Source organism: Trichechus manatus, unplaced genomic scaffold, assembly GCF_000243295.1.
Source record: "Trichechus manatus latirostris isolate Lorelei unplaced genomic scaffold, TriManLat1.0 scaffold00248, whole genome shotgun sequence".
NCBI lineage: Eukaryota > Metazoa > Chordata > Mammalia > Sirenia > Trichechidae > Trichechus > Trichechus manatus.
Genome location: NW_004444184.1, coordinates 1264881 through 1287141, shown reverse-complemented (window position 1 = coordinate 1287141; position 22261 = coordinate 1264881). Strand labels below are relative to the sequence as shown.

At 40.4% G+C, this 22261-nt stretch overlaps 1 protein-coding gene across 1 annotated transcript in view; it reads left to right on the top strand.

Moving 5' to 3' along the window:
- Positions 1 to 4080: 4080 nt before the first annotated feature.
- The window catches only part of MTCL3 (MTCL family member 3), a 79388-nt gene continuing 61207 nt past the window's right edge, over positions 4081 to 22261 (top strand). The window contains exons 1-4 of the mRNA XM_023724462.1: positions 4081 to 5250; positions 5721 to 5945; positions 7717 to 7906; positions 10063 to 10118. Of these exons, the coding sequence (XP_023580230.1) occupies positions 4081 to 5250; positions 5721 to 5945; positions 7717 to 7906; positions 10063 to 10118 (1641 nt within the window). The remainder of the gene's footprint in view (positions 5251 to 5720; positions 5946 to 7716; positions 7907 to 10062; positions 10119 to 22261) is intronic.

Genomic DNA, 22261 nt, shown 5'->3' with positions numbered 1-22261 from the left:
CTGAATAAGACCTGTGGGTCTTAGTATTTCTTAAGGAAATTACAAGTCAACTTTGGGTATGTAATGACAAATTGTCCATTATAAATTCCAAATAAATTGTAACTACATTTCACTTTTTTCCCTTTATTTTTGATATACTAGTAAAAATCTGATCTATTAATTATAGATGTCACGTTTCCACCTCCCAAAAATATTTAAAGGAGAATAAGGTAGTTATCTCAATTTCCACCAATATGCTTGAGCCTTCCCAGCACAAGAACCATTTTCTTGATTTATCTTTGCATCCCCAGCACCTTGGACAGTGCTGGGCACACAGTTTTAAAAAACCAAACCAAACCCCGTTGCCAACAAGTCCATTTTGACTCATAGCAACCTTATAGGAGAGAGTAGAACTGCCCCATAGGATTTCCAAGGAGCGCCTGGGTGGATTCAAACTGCCGACCTTTTGGTTAGCAGCCATAGCTCTTACTCACTAGACCACGAGGGTTTCCGGGTACACAATAGGCACTTAATATGTATTTCAGAATAAGTGAATACAAACATGATTTTACGGTGATAACATGTTTGTCTTATATGCCACTGCAGATATTAATCACCATTTAACATCTTTTTATTTTGCTGTAATGATATTGCTTGTATGTCAACTACTCCTAAAGTGTTTTTATTTCATTTTTAACGCAAGGTGTTACACTTGGAAAATAAAATTGCTTACACTGAAATTCATGTTGGCACAAACAATTATATTATTATTTCAAGATACTAACCTCCTTTTACCTACAATCTACTATATTTAATGTAAAAGAACTATGATTTTAGAAAATACACTTTCCAAAGCAATGCTTACTTTTTTTCTCACCTTCAAGATCACAATGGAATTCTTAGACGTAGCGAGCAAGTCCGTATAAAATTGAACAAATTTTTTTGGGTGGGGAAAAGAGAGCTTTCCAGTCAAATTTAAATATATATATAATTATTATTACTGGGGAACAATATGAACTAGTGTAAATTGCAAAGGCATACATTCTGAATTCCCTTTTAAACTCGTATCTTATACATACAATCTTCCTGATTCCTGTTAACCGCGTGTACTGAAGTAAAGATTATGAATCCCAGCAATTGTTCGTTGTGTCACAATGGAACCTGGAACTGAATAAAAGAAGGAGGAAAATGTATCGAGGGCAAACCCGTTTGTAAACGGCCTCTGTAAACCGATATTTATTCTGTTTGATCGAAATTCGTCGTTGCTTCTCAAGAAACCTTTGTGAGATGGTGCGTCTGGCAACCATTATCTACTCTTGCAGCAGACGTCTGATGACTCCGCCCGGAATGGGGGTGGGGAAGGAGCAACGCGTGGCGAGCTCGACTGAGAATTAAAGTGAGTGAACAAAGAGAACTCCCAGCAGCCGCCTGCCAGCGCTTGGCAGCTGCATCAGGAGACGTCAGTCGCGTCCGGACGGCTGTTCTAATCCACCTCCCTGGGGAAAGAGCTCAAGTAAATAATTGACGGAGATTGATCCAGACCAGAACAAAGCTTTGCAGAAAACCAGTACATCCGATTTCAAGCGTTTTTGGAAGCTTCTGCCAAGTACAGGATATGGGAGCGGAGCAAAGACTAGGAGCTCGGCGATAGCTCTTGCATCTCGGGCGTGGCTCTGGCCTTTTTGTCTTCTTGCCGGCCCCCTCGCTCCTTTTCCTCTTCAAAGTAACCTCTCTTTGGTTACTCCTCCCCGGTCCTCCTTGCAGTCTCGCCCCTCCCCTCCCCTGGCCGGTGAGGTCAGCTCATGAATATCACTGCACTTCCTGGGGAGCGTCTGGCACCGCTTGGTACCTCGCGGGTTCGCCTGCTCGGAGTTTCAGATCCAGCCCAGCCGGGGACCGCCGGGAAGTAACCCGCGCTGGGGGCAGCTGCGCGCTGACATTAACGCCATTGTTTGGAGAAATCCCGTAGGTGTGGAACTGGGGCGAGCGAGCCCAAGTCGTGCTCTGCCAGAAAGTCGCAGATAAGACGAAGTCGAACTTTCCTTAGCTCTGGAAAACATGGTAAATCCTGATGTCCTGGGAAGATCTGTAGGAAAGCGCTGTTGATTTGCTTCAACTTCGGAAACATCGTCCCTGCTGAGAAGTGAGCAGTTCTGAATTTCTAAAGGGCTGAGGATGAGAGATGGGATGGGTCAGCGAGCACATAAAACTTGAGTTTCCAAGTGTTGATTTGGGCCCAACTGGGGTTACTTGGGTGAAGATTTCCACAGAGGAAGCCTTCAAGAGACGCAGCATCTTGTCACTTTGTGAAGACCACATGACAGCTGCCAGGTACCTTTGATTGTGGAGCCAGGTACCTTTTGATTGTGGAGGTCCCGGAACGCGAGCTTTCTCCTAGGTAAAAACGTTTAAGCGTTCCCTGATTGCATACCAGCTCCGGGTGATTCTGCCTAATTAGAAATAAAAATAAGGTTGCACTGGCAATATAACTTGCCAGGATAGCTTTCGTTAGTGTGACCCATTAGGATGAAGTAGGCCAGACATTCTAGGAGCGTTATGGTTCCCAGAGAAGATGTAGAAAATAAGTTGATGGGTAACTTCTTTGTTTTCTATTGTTTTCCAAAGTGAATGGGAAGATCGAGGAAAGAGAAAGAGAGGTAGGAGGGCGTCCTCCAATATTTCTTTATGAGAAATTACTGCACGTTGACTGTTATGATACTTAAAATAGATGATAACATGAATAATACAAGTAAAATGACTAGCAGGCATTTCCTCTCCTTAATAGGAAGTATTTTTAAAAGCAGAACATTCTATCTAGTCATGCCATTTTCAGTTCTTTAGAGAGAAATAATATTTTTAAGCAAAAAGTTTCTAGTTGACTAGCTGACTGAATTACTAGGGAGAAGAAACCAGAAGGCAGTGGCTTGCTGTTTTCCAGACTAAATAAGCCAGTGATGGATTTATCTTGGAAGAAGATACAATGGAAATTGACCTTATCACCATGAGTGAGGGTGCACTACCCTTCTGGGTGCAGTGTTATTCTATGTTAGAATTTAGCTCTGTAGAAGAAAGTAGGCATTTTAAAACTACAGCTGTGCCCATGATGATACAAGCACTTCAAAAAGATCCTTATGAATGAAGATATTTATCTATCTAGCAATTACACTTGAAACTAAAATGATTCACAGCGACTAATTCAGTAAGTATAGAAAAAGTCATAAAGTCTTGTGACATAAGAAACTGCAGACTGCCCATTGGCTTTTCTGTATTTTAAAAATTATTCCCCCCCAAAAAATCCCTTTATGATTGTGAATGACTAATGAATATAGGTGATTCTTAATGCCATTATTTTCTTAAACCTGAAAGTGATTTAGTTAAAGTCATTCATTATATTTTCTTTCAGTTCTAGCTTAAAGAAAGTGGATATATTTCTCTAAACAAAGACATTAGGAATTAGAGCTGTTAGAGAAAAGTGTCATTAACTCATAGAAACGTTTCTCTAGGAACCTAAATCGTAACCCCTTTTCTCTAATTGAAACTTGGGAATACTAAGTAAATAAAACTTTCTCCATTACACTGGGCTTTAAATGCACGTTTGATGCTGAGGAAAACCAAAGCAGAAAAAGCACGTGCTGACAACTCTAGCATGTGGACATCACCTTTTCCTTTTGAAGTTGTTTATTGCCCTTTTCCTCTTCTTTTTTCATAATGTCCTTTTTCATCAATTCCTCCCTGATTCTACATCTCACCCTTTCCAAAACCTGCTATTGTGAGAATATGTTAGGTTCTGCTACTTTAAGATTTGCCAACATTTTACTGAGGTGGAGTAAGATGGAGACAGCGCCTCCCTAGGCAAAATGGGAAATGACAGCTCTGCATCCTATTGCTAGAGTCAAGGCTTGGTCCTTTTTCTCTCTTAACAGCAAAGCTTATATTAGGCACCTTTCAAATCTCATCATTTTCAAGGGCTTCTCTTGTACAGCAAAATCATCCTTTGCTGTTTAACAATGCAGACATTCTGTGTGCTTCCTTTCTTTTGTCTCTGTCGCAGCTTAGAAAGGAAGGTTTGCGGCGGCGAGGAGGGAAGAGGATGACCTGGTAATGGACGATTCCGAACCGCATCCGGTAGGTTCTTCCTACACGGCCATGAGTCAGCCACCGACCGGGGGTGCTACCCCTGCCGCTGCAGCCTCAGGCGCCGCCGCCGCTGCTGCCGCCGCTGCCGCCGCTGCCGCCGCCACTGAGGCTCGTCTGCACCCGGAGGGTAGTAGCAGAAAGCAGCAGCGAGCTCAGTCACCCGCCAGGCCGAGGGACAATTCGGTTCGACAGACCACCGCGGCCACCCGGTCCCCGGTGGGGGCCGGCACTAAACTCAATTCTGTCCGGCAGCAGCAGCTGCAGTTGCAGCAGCAGCAAGGCAACAGGACCGGGAGCCGAGCAGCGCTTGCGACCAGCGCCCGGGGAGGCGGAGGCGGGGCTGAGAAGGCGGCGCCCCCGGCGCCCAAAGGCGCTGGGTCCGGAGCTGTCCAACCTGCGGCTGGTGCTGAAGCAGTCTCCGTGGCGACCCCGGCCAGTGCGAGCAGCAAGAGGCCGGGCCAGCCGGAAGAGTCGCCCCGGGAGGTAGTGTCGGCGTCTTCGAAACTCGGGGAACCCCCTCCGCCCCGGGAAGGACGAGGAGGGGGCGGGGAGGGAGGAGGAGCCGGCGGCGGCTCGGGAGAAAGGGAGGGGGGCGCTCCGCAGCCGCCGCCGCCGCCGCCGCCCAGGGGCTGGCGAGGGAAAGGCGTGCGCGCTCCGCAGAGGGGCGGCAGCAGCGGGGAGGAGGCCTCCCTTTCGCCATCCTCCTCTTCTGCGGGCAAAACCCCAGGCCTCAGCGGCAGAAACCTCGGAAGCGGCGTTGCTGGGGGCGCCAGCAGCGGCGGAGCGAGCTACTGGAAGGAAGGATGTCTGCAGTCTGAGCTTATCCAGTTTCACCTCAAGAAGGAGCGCGCGGCAGCGGCGGCGGCCGCAGCTCAGATCCACAGCAAGAACGGCGGCGGCAGCAACAGCCGCAGCTCATCAATCGCAGGCGCCACTGCCCTTGCGGTCCCTTCTGCCTCCCCAATGGCGGCGGCGGCGGAGGGCCCCCAGCAGAGCGCAGAGGGCAGCGCGAGCGGTGGGGGCATGCAGGCAGCGGCGCCCCCTTCCTCGCAGCCGCACCCGCAGCAGCTCCAGGAGCAAGAAGAAATGCAGGAGGAGATGGAGAAGCTTCGAGAGGAGAACGAGACTCTCAAGGTGAGGGAGGTGAGGGGAGGCGGGTAGGGGAGGAGAGGGATGGGCCTTGGGGGGTAGGGTGTGTACGGCGAGTGTGAGAGGCTACTAAACTGTTGGGGAGCCTTATGAGGGAGGGGAGCAGGCAGGAAAGGAGGGAGAAGGGTTCCTAGGCCTTTCCCGGGTTTGAAAGAGAACCTGAGATTAGTATCATTAGGTTTTAATTTAAATCCAAATCTAGGCCTTTCTTCCTCTCATTACCATGGTTTACCCCACATTTTCGTGGAGGGAGCTAGCGTGAAAGAGCGAGAGAAGGCCTAAAGACGGCCCATTTTCCTTGTTTTCGTCTCCTTCACTCAGCTTCTTGTCACGCCTATCTCATGAAGAGGGGGCAATAAAGCTGAGAATTTGGAGCTGGGATGGGGTGTGCCCGGTGCATGTCAGAGGGACTGGGGACGAAGCTGATTTTGACCCGCGGCCTATCACCGCCTCAGAACGAGATTGATGAGCTGAGGACCGAGATGGACGAGATGAGGGACACTTTCTTCGAGGAGGATGCCTGTCAGCTGCAAGAAATGCGCCACGAGTTGGAGAGAGCCAACAAAAACTGCCGGATCCTGCAGTACCGCCTCCGCAAAGCCGAGCGCAAAAGGCTCCGCTACGCTCAGACGGGGGAAATCGACGGGGAGCTGCTGCGCAGCCTGGAGCAGGACCTCAAGGTCTGCGGCGGTCGCCGGGGCTCGAGGGCGCGCGATTAGGGCGGTGGGTGGGGACTCTGGTCAAAGCTTCTGAGCATTGAAAGGCCTTCACTGGGGCACGGAGTTTCGTAATGCTAACTATGAAACGTCAGGCTCCTGGAAGGAGAAGAACTGACAGGTGGGTCTGAAGAGTCGAGTGTGTGGAGGGCCTTGCGGAGAGCGAGTTGGCGATCCTAGGAGTAGCAGTGGCTCTTTCAGAGCTGGTGGGAGGAGGGCGCCACCCTCTGGGGCAGAAACAAGGGCGTGGCAGAACACAGGCTCTGGCCTTGTTCTAGCTTCCCTAGTCTGTTTTCCAACTGAAGGCCAAGTGGATTCAGGCACTCAAAGCAACGCGGTGAGTACTCCTCAACGCGGCTGGGCCTAGAACAGCAACACAACAGATATCAGAGTTAGGATTTCTCTCTGCAAGTGACAGCCTCCCCCACTTCTTTCAGGACTCCGTCCTTTCTGTACTTAACCACTGGGAGAGTGAATGAAGTAAATTCTTAATGGGAAGTTGCTCCTTTAGAAGCGTCCCCAGTGGAGAAATCTCAACTGTGAAATGCAGTTTTTTAGACAGGTGTGATCTGTTCAGTTCAGTTTGACCAAAAGCAGATTTATTGACAAGGAAAACCAGATATTATCTTCGTGGCCTTAAATAACCAAATGAATGTAATTTCAATTATATTAACTTCATGAAGATATGAAAATCAAACGTTATTGTATATTTGTTTCTTTAAAAAGCTATGAGAAAGCATTTTATGAAAGTCATTGTATGATTTGTTTTTTTCTTTTCCTAACATTTGTTGAGAGCTCGCCATGCACCAGGCACCATGACAAGCATTGTTATATACATTATTATCTCATTTAGTTCTCAAGAATAAAAAAAGCCAATAAGAGAGATTATTACTAGCAACATTTTGCAGATGCAGAAGAAGACCCTTTTACAGAGGTTACCTACACAGCCTTCAGGCTAGTATGTGGCCTGGCTGGCTCCTTACCCAGTTTAACGACCGTGTTTTGAGCCTTTACACCAGACTGCTCCGCTTTTCTTCCAAACCCTGAAATTTTCAAAGATACGTGCAAAACATGGGACAAAAGTGCACACCATTAAGAAAAAAAAAAAATTAACCCCCAGGACTAAAGTGTTTCCTAAAATTAAGCACCTGGAATTCTATAGGATCAAAATTCAAGTCCCACTTCCCACTTGGAAAAGAAAATTTCTATTTTCTATTCTTTAGAATGGGTAGTAATGGAAGTATCCATCCTACAGGGTTGTTTTAGAATTAGAGGGGGGATGTAAAATTTCTATACGTATGATAAAACACATTAGGACATTTATGACCATGGTGTAGTGCGATAATGGAGGTATCCATCCCACAAGATTTGTTTTTGAATGATAAGACACAATAGGACATTTATGACTATGGTATAGTGTAGAGGTTAGGGAATAGAGCCTAGATCCACTTGCTAGCCATGTGACCTTGAGCAAGTTACTTCTCGTCTCTGGGACTTAGTTTCCTCATCTATAAAATAAGAAGAACAATAGTACCTATCTCATGGGACTGTTGTGAGGGTTAAATTGTGTATGTATGAATGGTTTATATGTAAAGCATTTGGAACACTGCCTGGCACATGGTAAGCACTATGTAAGTACTGGCTCTTAATGCTTTCAGTATTAGCTCACTTATCATAGTAGCCCACTTATATTGTCGTTAATTATATTTTATTGTTACAAACACTTTACTTTTAGGTTGCAAAGGATGTATCTGTGAGACTACACCATGAACTGGAAAATGTAGAAGAAAAGAGAACAACAACAGAAGATGAAAATGAAAAACTGAGGCAACAGCTTATAGAAGTTGAGATTGCAAAGCAAGCTTTACAGAATGAACTGGAAAAAATGAAAGAGGTCAGTATTCAGTTATCTCATGGCATGCTATGTATTTTCAGAATCCCAAGGGCTAATATGACTGTTGAAATAATTCCTTTTTTTTCCCAACACTATAGGGTAGTTTGTTGTCCTCACCCAATATACTAACAAAGACATGATTTCATACTAAAAATGAGTAGCAGAGAAAGATGAGCAGAGGCAGATATCTGAGTTTATCTGAGTCCCGCCTCTCTATAAGCTGTGTAAATGATTTTTATCCCTGTGTCATTTAAATATATGTTAACTAAATAAATTACACAGCCACCAAACAGAAACGGTGTCAAGAGTATGAAGGAATAAGCCTTGTGTTAGTTGAGGGGAGAGCTAGTCCTGTCACATTACTATGAGTTCATTGAACCACAAACTTTTAGGATGGAAAAGGCTATTAATCTAATTCAATCATTGCTTCAATCCTGTCTTAACAAGGCCTCTGAAATGGTCTAATGCTTACAACATCACCAGTGACTAACCCTCAAGATATTCCATAGTATGTCAGATTATCACAGACAGCATAACTCTGTTTAAAGGATTCCTTTGTTTTGAGTTGAAATGTATTTCATTGCAGCTTTAACTAGTTCATCTTAGTTTTACCTTTTAGAGTAGAGTTCTCTTCCACATTCAAGTGTTTAAAGATTTTGCCATCAAAGAACAGAATCAGAGCAAAGGAAATAACTGAAGGGTAAAAGAAACAAAAGATCTATAAAGAAATAATTAACATTGTAATAAATGGCAATTTAATTTGAATTAAAATAGCATTTTTCTTATCTGTTCATGCCAAAGAGGAAATTCATATTCTCCCTGGAGTTATAAAAGCCAAACTCCAGCCCCTGATTAGAGAATACAACAATAAAAGTATAGGAATTTAGGAGCACATATGCAGAGATACTAACTTTCAAAGTAGCCTTTTATTAAGAAGATGGTTTCTAAAATAGCATTCATTGTGTGATAAATATGGGTAGTAGTGGGAAAAGAAATAAAAATGGAGAGGATGGGAGAGAGAGTGGATAGATAGCTAAGAAACTCTAATAAAAGAAAAATGAAAAATATTCTGGAGGACAGTTCCATCTATTTGAGGTTGACCTTAGTGTTCAGAAAAGTGTCAGAAACAGAAAAAGTAGGTTAAAAATATGTTTAGAATTCAGGAATGTGTCATTCAAGTAAGATTTTTGCATAGTAGTTTTTATTATCCTCCACGAAGGTAAATAATAAAACTGAGCTGCAACAATAACTGGCTAGCTTTGGGGTGGGGGCTGTGAGCTTGACTTTTGTCTTTGTATAACTTGCAAAAGCTTTAGTTAACCATCTGCTTCTTTGATTGTAAAATGAAAGCATATTCAAGCCCTTGGTGAGTGTTAACCACACGGACTGTCATCCTTTTGTCACATTCCACCAGTGGAGAGAATAGAACCAGGCCATGCTCTCCATTATGAAGAAATGACACTAGTTATGGAATAAAATCATAAAATGTTAAATAAAATATATCAGAGAGAAACAATCCTCCAATTGCCAGATTTTAGTCCCTTATATGGAGTCATGTAGATGTTGAGCAGCACCACTGGGACCAATAGGCCATCTGCTGGAGTTCGGAAACCATTTACTGAGGGTTTAACTGGCTTCCAGGGTATCAACCAATTGCTCTCAGGGCTAGTGAGTGGCTGCAGAGGGTTCTATATACTTTCTCACAGCCATCTGCTTATCTATTCCTCTTGAGAGCATGCAGTAGGCACCTGGGAGTAAGAAGAGTTGAGCGGAGGCAGGATGAGGGTAATTAGTTGAGTCTATTGCAACTCGTTGCTTGTATAACATAGCTGATATTCTGCCAACTGCAAACAAGAGGGACCTCTTAGGATGCTGTCTTAGAATCATAAGGTATTTTCTTCCAGATTATAATACCTTGATTGCTAGTTGCTACTAGCATTATATTCTCTTGCTGTAGAAAAATGCCTTTAGCTTATGTAACCTGGGAAAAATGATGGTCTGTCTTTTAGAAACAAAAATATGGTTTATTGTAAAAGTTATTATTTCATGGAGACAACAACTAGCTCTTTGAGTACAGGGCAGGTTAATGTACAAATAGGATAAAGTGAGGGCACAGAGAGGGGAGAGTTTTTGTCACAGTTAAATTGAGGGTTGCAGTCTTTTCTGAAGTTCTGCTGTTTTTCAAAGCTCTGAAACCCCCTGTGTGCTTCAGAATGAAGAAATCTTTTCATATAACTTCTAAGGTAGGGTGCTTGGAGAAGCATTAACGTCATACATTTGAGCAAACAAAAAACGAACAGAGAACCTTTGAAGATGGAAAAGGAAGAAAGAGTAAGATATGATGATAAGGAGAACTGCTTATTAGATCTTTTTCATTTTAGAATCTGTACCCTTAGTGTTGCCTCATCCCTCACGGTCACACAGGAGTCTTAAAAGAAAATAATTCTGTTAACTTTTCCCAGTTTTTGCTCTAGAGGGCTCTTAAACGGCCTAGTGCAATAGCACTATCTATCTTGGGACTTTTATTTTCTGTGGACTTGGTTAATATCTCGTATCTATTACAAAACTTCTGTTCTCGAACACAAAAAATAATTAGTACTATAAATTTCAACAGTGATGTCTCTGGTTTTCTTTGTTGTTGTTGTTAAGAGTAAATTGAGAATATATTTATATATCCAGATTCTCTTTACAGATAGAGTATTTTGTTAGATAAATGCTTGCCCAGTATATTTACAATGACCTATTTGTCTTCTTACATAAAATAAGTAACTCATCATAACTACACTTGGTTTTGATAGGCCATATTTACCTAAGATATAAAGAGTAAGAAAAATATATTAAGTGATAAATCAGTGAAGAAGCAGCCCAAGAGGTGGTTTTCATGGGAGATTTCTTTGTCATTTTAATATTTTTCCCTGGATCTGATAATTTATTTATAATTTGAAAATGTAAAAGTGGTCAGTGGTATTTTAAGAAGAAATCACCATAAATATTTTTAAATACATGAATTAAACACTATTACTTTAGTCATGTCTTCTCAGAGCTAATAGTTAGTTGAATAATGCAAGCAGAAATAATAGAAACATTAAAAGCAAGGAACAGTGTGCCAGGTAAGCATAAGAAAGTTGTCTTCCAGTATATCTACCATGTGTTATGAATGGATTTTTAAAGATGTAATTACTTAAGATGTATAAATATTATTGGATTTTTTTCATGAAATTATATATGTGGTTGCTTGTACTCTGAAGTGATTCTTAACACACAGTCTTGGGTCAGTGGCTCTTTACTTTTACCCAAATGGCATCCCCCCAGTAAAAACATAGTAGTACAGTGATCAGCAGATCCCTGTTGTCGATTATTTTGTGAAACACATTGAACTTTTTGTTATAAACTGCAAGTTTCTGGTCATTTACATAAAAATATACATCAACATTGCACACCCCACGTCTGATGCCACCTAGTTGGTCAGATCCCAATTCCTTTATTGGCTGGCATTTTGAACTTTATATTCTTGAAACTTTAATGACTTCAAAGCTTTGTACAAATGTGGGTTTTACCTGTTTAAACATTTACAATTGAATACTTTTGCAGTTCTCATTTAAAATATTTATCAGTAATAACATGTTGAGATGTTCGTTGCGTTTCCTGATAAAATATGACCAGTTGGGTTAAGTCTCCAAACCTGGACTCTGCTAGAGGCCAGTTTAACATGGTCCTAGGGCTCTAGGCTGAACTCTGAGTGATCTTCCCCCGAGAAATGAGCCGCTTACCTGTGTTTCAATATCCCTATAGAAATATGTTACTTACATAGTTATTGAAGGGTTTTTTACTTCTCTGACTTCTGTATCCCACCTATGTTAAAAAGGGTTAAAATGGTTCACAGTAAAATCATAAAACCAGTGAAATAAGGGTTAAAAAAAAAAGGTCAAGTCTGATTAAAAAAGACAGCCTTATATGTGTTATATTTTGATATTAGCTGCACGTATGCTGTACTGTACCAAATACTCTGTTGTCTGTTTTCTTAGGAAGTCCTCATAGCAACAACCAGACTGTAAGCTCTGTAAGGATAGGGCCCAGGCTTGTTTTGGTCACTGTGGACACCTAGTACCTCCTTTAGTGTCTGGCATGTAGTCAATTAGGCTATATTCTCTCGTAATATTATGGCAACTGTCATTTCATACTTAATTTGTGTGACTGTTTTCCTTACTAGTCTGTAAACTCTCTGAGGGTAAGAACTGAGTCTCTTTATTCATCATTGTGTTTGCAGTACCAGACAAAAACCTGACACAAAACTGATAAAAAAATAACTAAGTTTAAATGAGTGAATGGATGGCAATTAGATGAAGTGTTTCAGACCCTATTTTGCAGAGGGAAAAAAAAATGCAAAAACAAAACCCATTGCCGTTGAGTTGATTCCAATTCATAGTGACCCTATAGGACAGAGTAGAACTGCCCCATACGATTCCCAGCGAGCGTCTAGTGGGTTCGAACTGCCAACCTTTTGGTCTCACATCAGAACTCTTTCTAATAGTGCTTAGTGAAGTACAGACAAAATGAGAAGGGAGCAGATGGGTAACTCTAGCCTCACCTCATTTCCAGAATTAGAGATCTACTGAGATTTCCCACCTCCTAGAAACTTCCAGTTCTCCAGTTTGCTTATTTCATAGCCCAGTTATCCCCCGGAAGCAGCAGGAGTTTTCTAAAACAAAGTCACATAGGCTTCTCAGAAAGGGGGTTGAGGGCAGGAACTCAAGAACAAGAGGACAACTCTGACACTCTGAACATCACCTCTACAATTTAATTTCTGAGTGCTTTGGTGAGAAAATATGAGAAGCAGGCTTGTCGTACATCCTGTTACTTTCAAAGACTATTTTAATTTGCTTTAAATCTTCAATGTTTGGGACGATCAATTCAGCAATTAATTTGGATGCAGAGATATGGAAAATTTCCCCAGGGCTGCAATTGCTCGATAACTATCAGTGCTGAGTGCTAATTATATGCTAGTCTGTGTACCTGGTACTTTATGCATAATTATGTTACTAATATTTCCATTTTATAGTTGAAGACTCCAAGGCTCAGAGAGGTTAATATTGCTAAATAAGCAGGCCAGGTTCCCACCCAAGTCTGTCTGGGCCCAAGCCCATGGTTTCTGCTAGCCAAAACTGCACAGCCACAGAACAGGGACTCTGGCAACCCCTCCGTGGCCACTGCCATGTTCTTTCTGACCCCAAAATGACCTGCCTTCTTTAGGGACCTCAAAACTCCCAGAGTCTCCAAGTTGTAGAGCATATTCAGAGAATGCTGAGCAAGCCTTGAGAGAAGACTTCCAGAGTGTTCATAGGAAGAATCTTTTTTATCTCATGGAAAGGGAATCTTTGAAGTAAGAACTAGAAACATAGGACTGGAAAACTATTTTCAGGTCTGTCGATTCTGTCTCCTCTTTTAGCAGCATAATAGCTATGTAATTTCAATTAAGTCACTTAATACTGAGCCTCAATTTAATCATCTGTTAAAGAAAAATAAGTATTTTCCCTATCCAGTCTATCCACAGGGATAGCATGAGGTCATATGCATGAAAGTGCTTTATGAGCTGTAAGACACACTATACGTTGTTGTTGGTTGCCATTGAGTTGACCCCTGAGTTCTGGCAACCTCATGTGTTACAGAGCAGAATTACTCCATAGGGTTTTCTTGGCTGTGATCTTTATGGAAGCAGTTCACCAGGCCTTTCTTTTGCACAGCCGCTGGATGGATTGGAAACTCCAACCTTTAGGTTAATGGACTATAGACATCAGATTATTGTTTTTGTTGTTATTATCACATAGCTCTATGTGAGCTGACTAAGACAACTCCTAAAAGGAATTATTTTTTATTGTACTTTAGATGAAGGTTTACAGAGCAAACTAGCTTCTCATTAAACAATTAATACACATATTGTTTTGTGACATTAGTCGCCAACCCCACAAAGTGTCAACACTCTCCCCTTCTCGACCTTGTGTTCCTCATTACCAGCTTTCCTGTCCCTTCCTGCCTTCTTGTACTTGCGCCTGGGCTGATGTGCCCATTTAGTCTCATTTTGTTTTATTGGCCTGTCTAATCTTTGGCTGAAGGGTGAACCTCAGGAGTGACTTCATTACTGAGCTAAAAGGGTATCTGGGGGCCATACTCTTGGGTTTCTCCAGTCTCTGTCAGACCAGTAAGTCTGGTCTTTTTTGTGTGTGTGTGTGAGTTAGAATTTTGTTCTACGCTTTTCTGCAGCTTTGTCCAGGACCTTCTATGGTGATCCCTGTGACAGCAGTCAGTGGTGGTAGCTGGGCACCATCTGGATGAGCTGGACTCAGTCTGGTAGAGGCTATGGTAGTTGTGGTCCATTAGTCCTTTGGACTAATCCTTCTGTTGTGTCTTTGGTTTTCTTCATTCTCCCTTGCTCCAGACCGAGTGAGACCAGTGGAGTATCTTAGATGACCACTCACAAGCTTTTAAAGATGCTACTCACCAAAGTAGAACATAGAACATTTTCTTTATAAACTATGTTATGCCAGCTGAGCTAGATGTTCCCCAAGACCATGGTCCCCACAGCCCTCAGCCCAGTAATTTGGTCCCTTAGGGAGTTTGAATGTGTCTATGGAGTTTCCATGACCTTGCCTTGGACAAGTTGTGCTGGCTTCTCCAGTATTATGTACTGTCTTACCCTTCAGCAAAGTTACCACTTATCTATTGTCTATTTAGTGTTTTTCCCTCGCACTCCTCCCCTCCCTCATAACCATCAAAGATTGTTTCTTTTTGTGTGTAAACCTTTTTATGAGTTTTTATAGTAGTAATCTCATACAATATTTGTCCTTTTGTGATCGACTTATTTCGCTCAGCATAAGCCCTCCAGATTCATCCATGTTGTGAGATGCTTCACAGATTCATCATTGTTCTTTGTCATTGCTTAGTATTCCATTATGTGTATGTACCATAGTTTGTTTTAAAAGGAATTTTTAAGTTCATGAGTGTGAAATTTCACATCCAGCAATCTCTGACTCCAGTTCTTTTATACAGGGCTTTGAACACTTTTGTTTTATCTTTTCCCATGCTTTCTGAAGCTCCCCTTTACATTTTACTCTGTTATAAAGTTATTTCTTTCACCAATTCCGTTCCCTCTTCCACTAGGCATGTTCTTAGTTGTTACTCTTTCACCATCTATTGGCTTGCATTTGCAAATGTTTTGGGGATGTGCAGACAATGCAGCTAAACTACCTGCCTCCACATTCATAAACAGAACTGAATATGCTGATTTGTCTGGTTAAATGTCTCTCTCTTACCTTAATGTTCTATGAATATTTTTCCTGGAGAGAAACACCTGAGCAGAGAGAGGAGGGTTGCTCTTTGATCAATAGTATTCAAGCACAAGATATTTTAGATTGCTTTGTGGAATTTGACTCCACAGCTAAATTCTATGCTCTCTGAATTGAAGAACTGTTTTTTTCTATTTAATTCATACACACATACTGCCATGCGCACAAAAACTGTCAATAAGTGCTTGGGTGAAGAGGTGTTTGAGAAGATAAGATTGCTGTTAGAGGAGCCCAGCTTTAGGTCCTTAAACCAGAATTTACTCAGTTCCTTTGTTTTCCAGCTCTTGTGTTACTCTTGGGTAAGTACCACATGCAATTTCACTGTATTTTGGGAAGTATTTTCCAAATTGAAAATTCAGCTATATCTAGAAGATTTTAGATTTGGTTGCATTTTAATGGCAATACAATCACTTATTTGATGTCTCTGCTCTAATTCCACCACTACGTTTCGGGGTCAGTTAAGCTGATCTTTATCCGGATGATAGTGACGTTTGAAAATGACATTTGAAGATGCCATTTAGCTTTGCTCCTGACATTTTCCATTTTATACTTACATATTTCACTTAATGGGGCCATTTATAGTCAGCATGAATTAGAAACGGTTAAAATTAAAAATTTAAAGTATTCTATATTCATCTGCTGACTAGCTCAGTTATTTCCAATTTGTCTAGCCAGTTGATCATAGTGGTAAGTGGTTAATGAAATTAACTACATTTTTTTTCTGCTCTTCACAAAGTAAGCATTCATACCATTAAGTTGGCCAAGAACCTTGAATAATAGTAGAAAAATTAGGAAGCCCAACTGATTATTCTATTCAAGCCCATAATGAGCAATTAACATGTTGGTATGAGGTTGTATTCACTGCCAGCTTGCTCAAGAAAGAAAATATTTTCATAGGTCTTTATCAAGTAGCATCTGTCCTTGTGCATTTAAGAGGTTCTATTGTATGGAAAGTATTGTCTTACAGGGTAAAATATAGCTACTTATATTTCGTCATCCTTAGAATCTTTGTTATGCTTGATCCCATTGTTGCAGCCACTGTGTCAGTCCATCTCATTGAGGGTCTTCCTCTTTTTCGCTTCCACTTATTTCGAGGTACAAGTAAATTTAAATTAGAATAATTATGTTCTGCAGTGATACGGAAGGTAGACATGCTATTTTTAAGTCTACTAGTGTTAACTTCAAGGGTTTTTTGTAATATCTATATGATGCTCAGTTTTTCCCAATTACCAAAATCAGGACTGAAACAAGGAATTAAGAATCCTTTCAGTTACTCCAACCCCTAACATTACTGCCCAGTCTTTGTTAAATTAAGATCTACAATTATATTATTAAATTTGTCATTTTTACAGTATACAGTTTAAATTTAATGACTTATCTTTTGCTTTCATGGGCAATTTTAGTCATATAAACAATTCTATATGTTCAAACAATTTCAGTACTTATTGTCAATGATTTTAAACCACAATTTCTGTGTTTCTGAAACTTTCCCTTTAATTGATTAGATAACGCTTCTGACTCCTCCCGTCCTTACCCCCAGGAAAAGTGCGTGGATGTTATATTTTCTGAGCCTTTGCATTTTTGAAAATAACATTTGGTTGCCTCACAGATGAAAGGCAGAATGGAATTACTGACTCCAAATATTTTTTTCAAAAATAAGAATTATGTATTCTGTTCCATTAGTTTATGGCATTTGTTTTGCATTGGAGAGCTGTGAAATTAGTCTGACTTTGATTGCTTTGTAATTTGAATTATTTGGTCTCTGTGCTTATGGGATTATTTTTCACTCTTTGTTTTAGTCAGAGTCCCTAAGTAGAAAACGAAATTCACCCAAATGTTTCAAATGAAGATGCTTCAACAAAGAGGGTTATTTATAGTGGTGTGGAAAGGATTAAAGGAACAAATCAGGGCTATTGAGGCACTCAGAAAAGCCTAGCAACACTGGGAAGCCATTGCTACCTTTATAGGTGATAACACCAGCTAAGTATATTGTGTTACTGGGACCAGAGAAAGCTGGAACTGTGGAGTAGTGTCCACCCAGTGGGAACTATCATCCTTAGGGGATTTACTTATTGCCAAAGATGTGGTGTTGAGAAAGTGAAGGAGTAAGGAGAAATATCCTGAACGATCTCTTTTCCCACCCACCAGCCCTGAGCATTCCTGCCAGGACCTTCTATTGGTCATCTCTAACTAGGAATCTACTGGTGGGGCAGCCTGGGTAGAACACTATGCAGAAGTCAGTCTCCTGGAGCACACAGCAGGGTAGAGAAAGGTAAAAAATGGGTCTGGGTAGCCAAGTGAGAATAACCAGTTCATCATCAGGGCATATCTTTGTGATATTGTTTTTGTTGTCAGGTGCCTTCAGTTTGGTTCCGACTCATAGCTACCCCATGTACAACAGAATGAAACACTGCTTAGTTCTGCATCATCCTTGAAATCTTTGTTATGCTTGAGCCCATTGTTGCAGCCACTGTGTCAATCCATCTCATTGAGGGTCTTCCTCTTTTTTGCTGACCCACTACTTTACCAAGCATGATGCCCTTCTCTAGGGACTGGTCCCTTCTGATAACATGTCCAAAGTATGTGAGACGAAGTCTCGTCATCCTCGCTTCTAAGGAGCATTTTGGCTGTACTTCTTCCAAGACAGATTTGTTTGTTTTTCTGGCAGCCCATGTTATATTCAATATTCTTCACCAACACCATAATTGAAAGGCGTCGGCTTTTCTTTGGTCTTCCTTATTCATTGTCCAGCTTTCACATGCGTTTGAGGCAATTGTAAGTATCGTAGCTTGGGTTAGGCACACCTTAGTCATCAAAGTGACATCTTTGCTTTTTAACACGTTAAAGCGCTCTTTTGCATCAGATTTGCCCAGTGAAATACGTTATTTGATCTCTTGAGTGCTGCTTCCATGGGCCTTGACCATGATCTATGTACAGGTTCCTCATGAGCACAATTAAGTGTTCTGGACTTATTATTCTGGCAGTTCCCTGTGGATGTTCTGCTGCAGTCTCTTTTGAAGGATCTTCAGCAAAATTTTACTTGTGTGTGATATTAATGATATCATTCAGTAATTTCCACATTCTGTTGGATCACCTTTCTTTGGGATGGGCACAAATGTGGATCTCTTCCAGTTGGTTGGCAAGTAGCTGTCTCCCATATTTCTTGACATAGACAAGTGAGCACTTCCGGTGCTGCATCCATTTGTTGAAACATCTCAATTGGTATTCTGTCAGTTCCTGGAGACTTGTTTTTTTGCCAATGCCTTGAGTGCAGTTTGTGCTTCTTCCTTCAGTACCATCAATTCTTGATCATATGCTACCTCTTGAAATGGTTGAACGTCGACCAGTTCTGTTTGGTACAGTGACTCTGTGCGTTCCTTCCATCTTCTTTTGATGCTTCCTGCATCATTCAGTATTTTCCCCATAGAATCATTCAACATTGTAACTTGAGGCTTGATTTTTTTCTTCAGTTGTTTCAGCTTGAGAAATGCTGAGCATGTTCTTCCCTTTTGATTCTCTAACTCCAGGTTTTTGAACATTTCCTTCTCTTGCTGCCCTTTGAAATCTTCTGTCCAGCTCTTTTACTTCATCATTTCTTCCTTTTTCTTTAGCTACTCTGCGTTCAAGAGCAAGTTTCAAGAGTCTCTTCAGACATCCATTTCAGTCTTTTCTTTCTTTTTATTAACCTTTTGCTTTCTTCATGTGTGATGTCCTTGATGTCGTTCCACAGCTCGTCTGGCCTTCAATCATTACTGTTTATTGTGTCAAATCTGTTCTTGACATGGTTTCTAAATTCAGGTGGAATATACTCATGCACTTGCTCTAATTTTCTTCAGCTTCAACTTGAACTTGCACATGAGCAATTGATGGTCTCTTCAGTGATGGGCCCTCAGCCTTGTTCTGACTAATGATACTGAGCTTCTCCATTGTCTTTTTCCACAGATGTAGTCGATTTAGTTCCTGTGTTTTCCATCTGGTGAGTTCTATGTGTATAGTCGCCATTTATGTTGTTGAAAACACGTATTTGCAATGAAGAAGTCATTGGTCTTGCAAAACTCTATTATGTGATCTCCGGTGTGGTTTCTGTCACCAAGGCCATATTTTCCAACTACTAATCCTTCTTCTTTGTTTCCAACTTTTGCATTCCAATCACCAGTAATTATCAGTGCATCTTGATTATGTGTTTCATCAGTTTCAGCCTGGAGAAATTGATGAAACTGTTCGATTTCTTAGTCTTTGGCCTTAGTAGTTGGTGCATAAATATGAATAACAGTTATTAACTCGGATCCCTTGTAGGCATATGAATATTACCCTATCACTGACAGTGTTGTGCTTCGGGATTAGATCCTGAAATGTTCTTTTTGATGATGAATGCAACACCATTCCTCTTCAATTTGTCACTCCCAGCATAGTAGTATATGGGTAGTAGACCATATGATTGTCTGATTCAGAATGGCCAATACCAGTCCATTTCAGCTCAGTAATGCCTAGGATATAGAACTTTATGTGTTCTATTTCATTTTTGATGACTTCCTATTTTCCTAGATTCATATTTTTACATTCTACGTTCCGATTATTAATGGATGTTTGCAACTGTTTCTTCTCATTTTGAGTTGTGCCACATCAGCAAATGAAAGTCCCGAAAGCTTGACGCTATCCATGTCATTAAGGTCAGTTTTACCTTGAGGAGGCAGCTTTTTCCCAACGGTACTTTGAGTGCCTTCCAACCCGAGGGACTTATCTTCTGGCACTTTATCAGACAACGTTCTGCTGCTATTCATAAGGTTTTCATTGGCTAATTTTTTTTTAGAATTAGACTGTCAGGTCGTTCTTCCTAGTCTGTCCTAATCTGCAGGCTCCACTGAAACCTGTCCATCATGGGTAACCCTGATGGTATTTGAAATTCTGATGGCATAGCTTCCAGCATCACAGCAACATGCAAACCACCACAGTACGACAAACTCACAGGTTTGTGGTGGTCTATGTAATGGTCTTTGTTTATCAATATTTCCTGACCATGAAAGCCTTTAATCTGAAAATTAACATTTATTCATTTATCTCAGTCTTGTACTATAGGATTGGTAATTGTATGTGGTCTGTTGTTTTTTTTTCTTCCTCTTCTTGTGATTTTCTGAACTTTGTACTTATTACTACCTTTTCATCCTTTCATCTTATTTTTATTCTTTTCCTCTGTGTATTTGGACAATTTCTCATTTTATTCTCAATGTCATTGAGTCAGTCTTCTACCATTTCAGTCCCCTTCTTTAAAGACTGCCATGCAAAATTTACTTCTTGCATTGAATTTTTAATGTCCTTTGTGTGCTTTCTTATTCCCCACAGCTCCATATTCATCAGAGCTTGATTTCTTCTTATGACCGTCTGTTGTTAGTTCATACAGGCCATAATTGTTTTTATTTCATTAAGAATGCAATATTTTTGAAAACTGTCTTCTGTTTTTCATAGTAAATATTTTTCAGAGATACATTTTTGTTCTTTTTTCTTTAGTTAAATGTTTTCTATTCACCCAGTGCATTTTATTTTAACAACTTTATTGATGTATAATCTATGTACATAAATTCACTTGTTTTAAGTATACAATTTGTTGTATTTTACTAAATGTACAGAGTTGTACAACAATCATCACAATCCAGTTTTAGAGCACTTCTATCACACCAGAAAGATCTCTCATACTCATTCACAGTCACTTTTCATTCTCAACTCTAGCCTCAATCAACTACTAATCTTTTTTATGAATCTATAGCTTCATCTTTTCTGGTTTTTTCATATAATTGTAATCATACAGTTTGTTACCTTTTGCATCTGGCTGCTTTCACTTAGCCTAGTGTTTTTAAGGTTCATCCCTGTTATGGCATGCATCAGTACTTCATTCCTTTTTATTTCCAAATAATATTCGATTGTGTAGATATACATTTGTTCATCTATTCATATATTCATCAGTTGATGGTTATTTGATTGTTTTCATTTTTATGAGTAATACTGCTCAGAAAATTCACATATAAGTCTTTGTGTGGCCATGTAGTTTTTGTTTCTCTTGAGTTGATACCTAAGGATAGAATTGCTAAGCCATATGGTGAGTTTATGTTTAAGTTTTTAAAGAAACTGTCAGACTGTTTTCTAAAGTGGCCATTCCATTTCACATTTCTACCAGCAGTGGGTAAGTGTTCTGGTTTCTCTATATCCTCACCAAGACTTACTGTCTTGTCTTTTTTAATGTGGTTATTCTATTGAGTGTGAAATGGTATCTCATTTTCATTTTAATTTGTATTTCTCTAATGATATAGACATCTTTTCATGTGCTTACTGCCCATTTATATATCTTCTTTTGTGAAATGTCTATTCAAATTTTTGACCATTTTTAATTGGGTTATTTGTCTAATTTATTGTTTAGCTCTAATTTAAGTTCTTTATATATTGTGGATAAAAGTCCTTTATCAGATATGTGATTTGCAAATGTTTTCTTTTGTGGTTTGTCTTTTTACTTTCTTGATGGTGTCTTTTGAAGCACAAAAGTTTTTAATTTTGATGAAGTCCATTATGTTTTTGGTGTCACATCTAAGAAATTTTTGTCTAAGCTAAGATCAAGAAGATTTACTCCAGTGTTTTCTTCTAAGACTTTGATAGTTTTAGCTCTTATATTCAAGTCTGTGATTCCTTTGAATTAATTTTTGTCTATAATGTGAGGTAAGGGACATACATTGATATTCTTGAATGTGGATGTCCAACTGTCCCAGCACCGTTTCTTGAAAAACTATCCTTGCCCCATGGAATTGCCTTGTCCCAGTGTACATTTTTCCCTTCTCACTTTTCCTTCCTTAAAAAAAAACAATCATCATTGAATGTTAAACATTCTTTACAGATTCAGGATTGGCTCAAGACACTGTGTAATTTTTTTTCAGTCCCTTTCTCTGACTGCGAGGAAAATTTGTATCTTAGAATATTTGAGGCAGCTTGTAATTGTTTTTTGCCTACCTTCAGTACATGAAAAACAATAAACCCCAGCATAGATACTCCCAAGACATTTCTGC